At 38.6% G+C, this 8,678-nt stretch overlaps 1 protein-coding gene across 1 annotated transcript; it reads right to left on the reverse strand.

Annotated features, from left to right (window-relative positions):
• Nucleotides 1-6: 6 nt before the first annotated feature.
• Nucleotides 7-7,888, reverse strand: tom1 (target of myb1 membrane trafficking protein; the record flags this gene model as incomplete). The annotated part of the gene is made up of 12 exons (XM_017306101.1): nucleotides 7-136; nucleotides 943-982; nucleotides 2,190-2,252; nucleotides 2,616-2,681; nucleotides 2,995-3,064; nucleotides 4,417-4,480; nucleotides 5,032-5,161; nucleotides 5,237-5,279; nucleotides 5,410-5,543; nucleotides 5,732-5,848; nucleotides 7,499-7,633; nucleotides 7,730-7,888. Coding segments are annotated over 12 exons (1,116 nt in total), but the record flags the coding sequence as incomplete, so codon positions are not given.
• Between the last annotated feature and the right edge of the window lie 790 nt (nucleotides 7,889-8,678).

An 8,678-nucleotide genomic window follows, 5' to 3' on the forward strand; every position in this document is an offset into this window, starting at 1 on the left:
ATCATAAGTCGGGACGCACCGGCTGGTGGCGCCGCATGGCTTTAGGACTCGGAGTAGCTGGCGTCCTGTGAGGAGCCTCGCAGGGACGGCAGGCGCTCCGCCGCTTTTGCTCTTTCTGCCAGAAACCTGTCGAACTCTGCCGAGAGCCAAAAAAAAAAGCACGATTCATGAGTTTGAGTCATGGCTGACAGCTCTAGGTTAACTGGAGAGGAAAATAAAAAAAGAACACATGAAATATAGAGAAGGCACGTCCTGACTGGATATTAATAATTCTGAATCCTGCTAGAAAGCAGCGCCATCTGCTGGTGAAATCCATGAAACAGAATGAATGAACCGTTAGTGCCAGGCCTGTCGAAATAAATTAATTGTATGATGAATTAAAACAATATCGATAATTTCCACTTGCATGATTTATTGTTTTTCTCTTTTCTTTCTCTCTTTCTACCACAAACTGTTAGACAAAGTCTTCAGTCTGGTGCTTTGGTCTCAACTGGACCTTTTTTGAAAGACAATTTTGTTTACAGAGACATCATCATTTATTTTATTAGTAGTTTCTGTTGTTTTGTTTATTTATTTTCCTGTTCCTGTGTTAAATGTTCAGTAGAATTTTAAAATTATAAATCTTTGAGAATGTGTTATGCCATTAGTACCATTATATTACTGTAAAATTGTCCAAAACAATATTATCGTTTATCGCGATAACTTCCGGGAGAGTTTATCGTCCAACAACGTTTGTTATTGTGACCAGGCACATTCAGTATTTCTATCAATCAGATAACAAACCAGACTGTGCCCACTGCTTTAAAAATAACAGTTTTATACATTAGTATCAGARAATTCTTTTTTCTGTGTAACAGTTCCACTGGTAACCATGGCAGCCGAATAAAATGCAAGTTAGAATCAGTGAGTCATCCAGTAGGAATTAAATGTTTTAATCCTCACCTTCACTGGTCACACCCTCTGAGTCTTCATAGTCGTCGTACTGCATTGCAGAAAAAACACACACACACACACACACACACACACACACACACACACACACACACACACACACACACACACACACACACACACAGTAAACATTTTCATTCACCTACATTTTTGTTGTGTTTTGTCAAAGTGCTGGCAAAATGATTCCAAACAAATCCTTTTTTTTATCGCAGCATCATTACTATACAATGAAAGTGAAAAAAATTCCAACCTTTAAAGGGGCRTGTTATATAAAATTGACCTTTATATCACATTATACTGWTATTAGTAGTGTCAGAAAGAGCAGAAGCTTCTTAAAGAGACAGTGGCCCAATTTCAAATGGTCAGATTGTGAAGTCAAATTTATTCTGAGTCAAGTTTGATATCTGCGCAGCATGTTCATAACGACTGAAGGTAACATAGACWCTTGATCGTGTTATAAAATACCATTATGTGCCTGGAAAATACAGAAGACTGCTCCTTTAATTTGAGCATATTTATTTAGTTTGGGGGGCGAAAATGATCTCTCATTAAAATATAATTGGTTTGGCCATATGTTTTAGTTGCCAGAGGYTKTGGAGAATATTCATCGTTTGCTTCATATCAAACCAACTTGGAGAGTTAGATTGGTGAGAAAATTAAATAAAATCTGGGTCATCATCCAGRTGAWGATGACAAATCATCATCACCTGGGTAGTGGCACAGCAGAAAAACAGAAGTCATGGGTTATTAAACTGAAGTTCCTAAACACTTTAATTTCCAGGAAATTTAATGTAAAAAGCTCCAGCTGTATTTACACCAGAGTAATTGTTATGAGTAACCACCAATTGTGCAAATGGTGATTTTGTTAAAAATAAATTAAATCCTAACATGGGTTTGTTATTCCCTCACCCTGAAGAAATGTGCTCAAACTAAAACCAAGTAAGTAAAACCAAACTAAAACCAGCAAGTACAATATCCTGCTGTTTTCTAATTGCGTATGTTATTATACAGAACTGAGCGAAACGAAATAGATTCCTAACATGGCCGAAAAATCTTTCTCAGAAAAACCAAATAAAAGTTTCTCCAAAATTCGGCTTGACTCAACAGTGTCTGCAGTTTTATAAATGTAGAATTTTTAGAGAAGACCGTGTTTGYTTAATATTTAAACTAAAGTAAAATAGGTGTAACACGTCAGTCGRAACATAAACTAATCAGCTCCATAAGATCTGGTCGCTGACCTCGTCTTCCAGCTCTAGCCATTTCTCGACGTCGTCCATGACATTGGACTGGTTGATGGGAATCTAAGGAGGAAAAGTAGAGCAAAGGGTGAGCGGAGCCGGAAGTGATACAGCAGAATCATCATGCCACCAAACCACCGAGCACAAATCAAAAGCGAAAAGGACAGAAGACTCAAACTGCATCGCCAAACGAAGCGAGGAACAGAGAAAAACTCAAGAAGTGAGGAAAAAATGTCGACACGTCCCAAACAATGTGGTTGTGCTCAAACACCAACATGCAGACCATTGAGACTGACCTAAAAAAAAAATGAAATAAATAAAAAAAAATCGTCATAAATGGAATCAAAAGTCACCCACAACACATTCGAATGGCAATACAGGGACAAAAAGCAAGCGTTTGCACACTGGCTGTGCGTTCAGACCCACCATTCCCCTTTTAATCATCCAATCTAACTTTGGTGAAGAGCTGTGGGTCGAGGCTGGACTCTCATCCTTCGCACACACACACACACGCACACACGCGCGCACACACACACACAGAGAGAGAGAGAGTTCATTGAAAAGGAAACGCATAGAGAGGCATAGCTATTCCCCCAAAACTCACCACTGTGTTCATAGCACAGACTYCATAAACATCCCATTTAAAACCTAACTTTAAGTCTAACCTGACTTTTTTCTTTTTACCATTTTAAGCACCTTAATGTTCACATGTGCTCAAATGTCCCATGACAGACAACAAGTTCAGTCTTGTGACTCTCAAATCTGTAGGAATCTCAAATGCCACSGTGGTTGTTTTTCTTCTTACCAATCCGGAGTTTTGTAAACTGCTGTCCTGAACTCGAGCCTCATYGTCCGCTGTCATTTCATTCGCAGCACTGAAAAAATAAGTTTTRTACATTAATTAACTGTCATTAAAGTCATTTACATAAGAACAAGGCAAACTGGCTGAAACGTTCTCAGCAGAAAACGCAACTTACCGCAAACAGGCAGAATTACCGAATTTGCTTCGTTTTTATCGGCAACTGAATGGACTTGCATCATGTGCTTACAAAATTTTTCTCACATGGTCGTAGAGATGTGATTATGTGCATTAAGACACGTTTGGATTCTTCTGGCYGAACAAATCGATAAAGTTTCCATCTCTAAGCTGCYGGAGGATGACTAAATGACTTACATGATTAATATCTGATATTTGATATTAATATTGTTGCTTTAACTGATATCTGCATATGTATATATACATTTCCCTATACTTCCAGTGTTTAGCAGAAGCCTCTCTGCTTCAGCTAACTCCATCCCTCCAGAAACGCATACAAAAGCGGCAACAAGATGGAAATTAATATTGTTTATTTTTATTGACCTAGTATTTTTTATYTGATATGCTAAAAAATGAACACCATTGGCAAATACAGATGTTGATGCAGATATGTCACRTGTCCCTAGTTTTAGTTTTTGGATTTATTTCTATGCAGAGGGGGTGCTGCTAGCTAAACCCTAAAGCAGTGGGCTAATTAAACATTTTCAAAGTTAGCAGAAACATTAAAGYACAAAACCATAAAAAACTTGCTCTGCTTTTAGTGRATAAACACACCTGTGCCCACCACTGTTAGCACGCTAACAAGAAAGTTACTTGTGCTAATCTTATAGCACTAATAATAAATTAGTTCTGCTTCTGCTAAAACMAAAGCGGTACGACCAACATGGTCTGGAAAAAGTAATTAAGGGCAAGATAATTGGGTTAAATGTTTTCAAAGTCAGCAAAAGTGCTAACGTGTTAAAGATTTTTTTYCCCCCTCCACTGTTAGCCCACCACTGTTTCTTGGTATCGCAACTTGTCAACTGTATCTTCAATCTTGGTAAGATGCACAGCAAAGTAATTGGCATTTTCACTGCTAGATTTGGGAACGTCTTGAAAATCTTAAGAGAGAAGATGAACRTCTGCTTTATGCTCACAAACACTGCTGTTTTGATGCTACTAGCCGTGCTAACACAACCCATTTTGCTAATGTAAGATGCTAAAGACAATAAAAACTGTTCATTTTGAGGTCATTTTGCCTTTGTTTTCAAACGATGTCTCCTCATATACAATATAAATAAGAGAMATTCAAATCAGCTAAAATCAGTAGTAAGCAGATGAAAAAATAACGAGAAATTAGAAAAGAAATACTGTTCAGTGCGTTTCCAATTTTAGGCTTTTAGAATGGATTCATTAATTTTTTTTGTTTACCTTGTTAGTTGTTGACTTGAGATGTTTATTTTCTGCGATAACATGTCGTCTGATTCGCTTGTACCTGAATATGAAAAAAAGAACAGGAAGCGTTGTAAAAAGGGTAGAACAACAATGTAAAGAGAATTATTGGCAAAATCTTTAAATGAAATATTCAGTTGAAAATGGTACAAAAACAACATGCTTCATATTTATACAGAAAAACGCCGCATTAAAAATGTAAAACAAATATATATCGCTATATTAAAGAAAAACACATAAATCTATGTGTTTATTAAAGCAACATATCACACTTAAACAGTTACATGAATTCAATGAGAAACAATATTTTCAAATKAAGAAATAATTGTACTGACTTGTACTTAATTGATTTGTGTAATTAAAAAACGTAACACAAACTTAAACAACCAGATGATTCTCTCTACATCAAACACCAGGCAACATTTTTAGCAGGTGCTGCAGGCGAAATATGAACGTCACTCCATAATATATGTATAAAAAAACACAATATTTCAGTTWCATCCCTTTATGACTCATCTTGGTACCATTTATGGCTATGWGCGAGGTACAGAAAGCGAGCTGCGTTAGAGGCGCAGTGAGAAATGCRGCACTCACTCAGCTTGGCCATCAGACTGTACAAACTGTCTGGCTTGGACAGACTGAGGGAGCTGTCGCTTTTAACTGAGGCCATCCCTGATTGGCTGACGGGTGAATAAAGGTCCGACAGGTTCATGTAGTTGTCGCTCTGCAAGGAATCAAAAGAAAAGTGTAAAATCCAACTGATACACGACACCAATAGGAGCGTATTGCTGCTCTTTACCTTCTGCTCTGTGCTTTGACCGTTTGTTAATCTTCTTTCAAACCTGTAGGTAGCAAAACAACCAATGGGGATCAAACAACCTTATTGAAGCGTTTTAATAATAATAATAATAATAATAATAATAATAATAATAATAATAATAATAATAATAATAATAATAATAATGCAGTAACCTGTGGTAGCGAGTGAAGGCAGAGTTCATTTCATCATTGGTGGCCAGTAATTCCTCGATCAGGTTGTCCTCGCTGAGTCTGGGGATGATCTTCACGATCCTGTCTTGCATTTCCTTACATACAGTGTACAACTGCTAATGACACAACCAGACAAACCATGTGTGGGTTGGGGGGGGGGATTGAAGGGCCGGATGCAGCACGGAGTGCATGAAGCGCTAGATCAGTTAAGGGCACCGCAGCGTCGTCAAGCGACAGGAGAGGTAGGAAATCCACAGTGACGCGGCGAGGAGCGCATTCGGCTCCGAGACGGATCCATTGTTACCTCCAGCAGCTCCATGTCTGCCTGCTTCGCCGTGACCGGGTCCAGCTGGCTCATCATCTCCGACATGGTGGACAGGTTGCTGCGCACCACGCCCAGCTCCGTCTTCAGCATCTTCACCTGCAGCGACACGGCGAGTGAGTCGAAGAGCACAGCGACAAGCCGAGGTGCGCTGAGAACGAGGGACGCACCGATCCGCTTTTTTCACTTCCGATGCCGATATCGGAGGTTTGATATTGGCCGATTTCGATCCCACACAGGGAAACAATGACTTAAAATATTTCCTTTTTTTAAAATGCAGACATATATGTACTGAATGCAGCAATACAACGTATAAACATAACACAACTTTGATTTGTTCAGCCAGTTAAGGTAGGAATAGAACAGCCAATGTAAAATTAATAAGAAATAAACTGGATCTGAGAAAAACAATAGACTGGTAAAACATATTAAGAAAATAAACCGACAAATTTTGTTTCCAGCAGGTCAGAAGGTGTAATTAGAATTCTAAATATGATGTAAAATAAATAATAAAGCTTGACGTGACTCAGAGCACAAAGCATAAAATTAGACTGAATTGATCTTCCACTTTGCCACAATCCCCAATCTAGAAATGTTTGCTTTGATAACAGGACGATACAGATATTAATATCGGATCGGTGCATCTCTGCTCTAAAAGGTTGAAAACAACAAATTTCTTTTCCGAGCAGTGAAGCTACAGTAGCTAAGCACTACATTAGTTTGCAGCCACACTTCCCAGTGTGGAAGTAGAAACTATAGGAAGAAGACTCAGAGTTAGTTTTTTTTCCTAGTGTTAGCGAGGTGACTAAACAGGAAGTGAGGCTGCTGCTTTTAACTTGGGGTGAGATTTCAGGAGTGAACAGGAAGCTGAACGTTTCAAAGTTTTCCTTTTCAAAAASGTTGTCCACCGTAGATTACGCTGGACTAGGACGTGCTGGAAGTTTTGGAAATCTCTAATCTTAATATGAAAGTAAAGTAAATCCACAAATATTAGTGCTAATTGTGCTGATCATGCTAATTTCCTACAGCAGATTAAAATGTCACGTGTGTGATCATGTTGTCTTTGTTTTGAAACAGCAGAGGAATGGTGCTTATCTGCAGAGCTGTGTAACACAGACTGCTCACTCATGCGCACTGTGTGACGTCGCCTCTGCTCCTACTGTAATTCAATAATGATCTGTCAAGGTGGAGTTTCAGAAGGAGCAGGAGTTTTTAAAGAGACAGAAGCCCAATTTCAAGGCGTTAAATTAGGAAGTCAAATTTCTTTCAAGTCATATTTAACACGCATAACATTTTTATAACATCTGAAGTTAACATAGAAAACGGCAGAAAAACACAAAATACTTCCCATTTAAAAAGGTACGTTTTCTGTGTTTTTGTTTAAAACCCCTAAATAGAAATGAGCTAATTAGCTAAAACTTATTGAAAGGTCAGAGCTTCACAAAACTAGTGGTCATCAGCCACAAACACTCCTGCTGGTTGAGTGACTCAACTCTTAGTGAAAGGAAGGATGAAGGTTAAAAGCCAAAGTAAGAAATAGAAATAATAAGCAATTGTTAAACCACCATAGCGTCACCTTCCTAAAATAATGTCTTTTTTGTTGCCAAATTTTATTTGGCAAACTTTTTTTAGCCAAATTTTAGAAGTAAAAAAAAATTACTTGGGCTATTATTTTAGAAAAGTGACGATAGAGAAGCTGAAAATGTCAGAGCGCGGTGACAGTCAGCTGTCGWCTTCTGGCTGAATCACCTGGCTGGGAGTGAAGGCACCGTTTCCCTCCAGGGCCAGTCTGAGCTCAGAGGTGTGAGCRGGGATGAGAGGAGGTTTAGAGCACAGGCGCACAGCAGACAGAGCAGTGACAGCAGGCCCGTTCYCAGGTAAAGTCTGCCGCACGCAGAGGCAGCGAGAAGACAAGAGAGAAGGAAATGAGCAAAAGACAAGAGGTGGCGGATCRGAAAGCACAGCAACGGCGCCTTGCACCTTCTTCTGAGGCTGAGCCGACGGGTAGCCGTCGAGCTGAGCCGCCGGGAACTCCAGTCCCTTCCGCCGCAGGTCTTCGTACACCGACACCACGCCAGTCAGGTCGGGCGAGCTGCGGAATGCGTCGGCCCACGCCTTGTTGAGGGAAGAAACCACAAGTTACTCACGGGCGATGACGTGAATAAGACCGGGTCCAGCAGGCGGGGCTCTTTGTTTCACCTCAGCCCCACCTGCRAAGCCTGSCACCTAAAAATGCTKTTTCCCCTAACAGCGGCACCAGTTCAACATATTTTACTGAAGTAAAAGTAAAAAGTAGTTGTCCAAGAAATTACTCAAGTGAGAGTGAAAAAGTATTTGGTAAACAGGCGTCTCAAGTAATAACTGATGAAAAAAAATCAATCATTTAATGTTTAAAATTGAAACAATAAACATGTTTAAACATGTTTAATAGCTTCAATCTGAAGCTATGTGGAAATTTTCATATTTTAAAGACCAAAAGGATCTAAATAACATATCAACAACRTAGCAAAATCAGGCCAAAAAAAAGAAAAAAAGAATCCAAATCAGTTTCTTTCAATATAAAACTTAAGGTGTGCGGATGGTAAATTTTTGGTAAAAAAAAAAAAAAAAATTGTTGTTTTGTAATGATTTTCATATTTGTCATTAAAACAACTGAATTTTCACATACTGTAAGTTTATATTTTGACAAACCAAATAATGTCAGACATCAAAATATAAAGTTGTGTGGAAATTTTGCCATTTTAAGGACCAAAATGAAAATAATTTATTTAAACAAAATGACTACAAGGTCATCTCTTTTTTTTTTAAACCACAAATTCACCAGACACAGATACGCAACTAAAGATACGCAACAATGTTAAAATTTTACATTGAAAGAAATGGATTTGGATTTGTTTTCTTTTCCCTGATTTTGTTGTTTTGTAATTCT

The sequence above is a fragment of the Poecilia reticulata genome, linkage group LG8, assembly GCF_000633615.1.
Source record: "Poecilia reticulata strain Guanapo linkage group LG8, Guppy_female_1.0+MT, whole genome shotgun sequence".
Taxonomy (NCBI): Eukaryota; Metazoa; Chordata; class Actinopteri; order Cyprinodontiformes; family Poeciliidae; genus Poecilia; species Poecilia reticulata.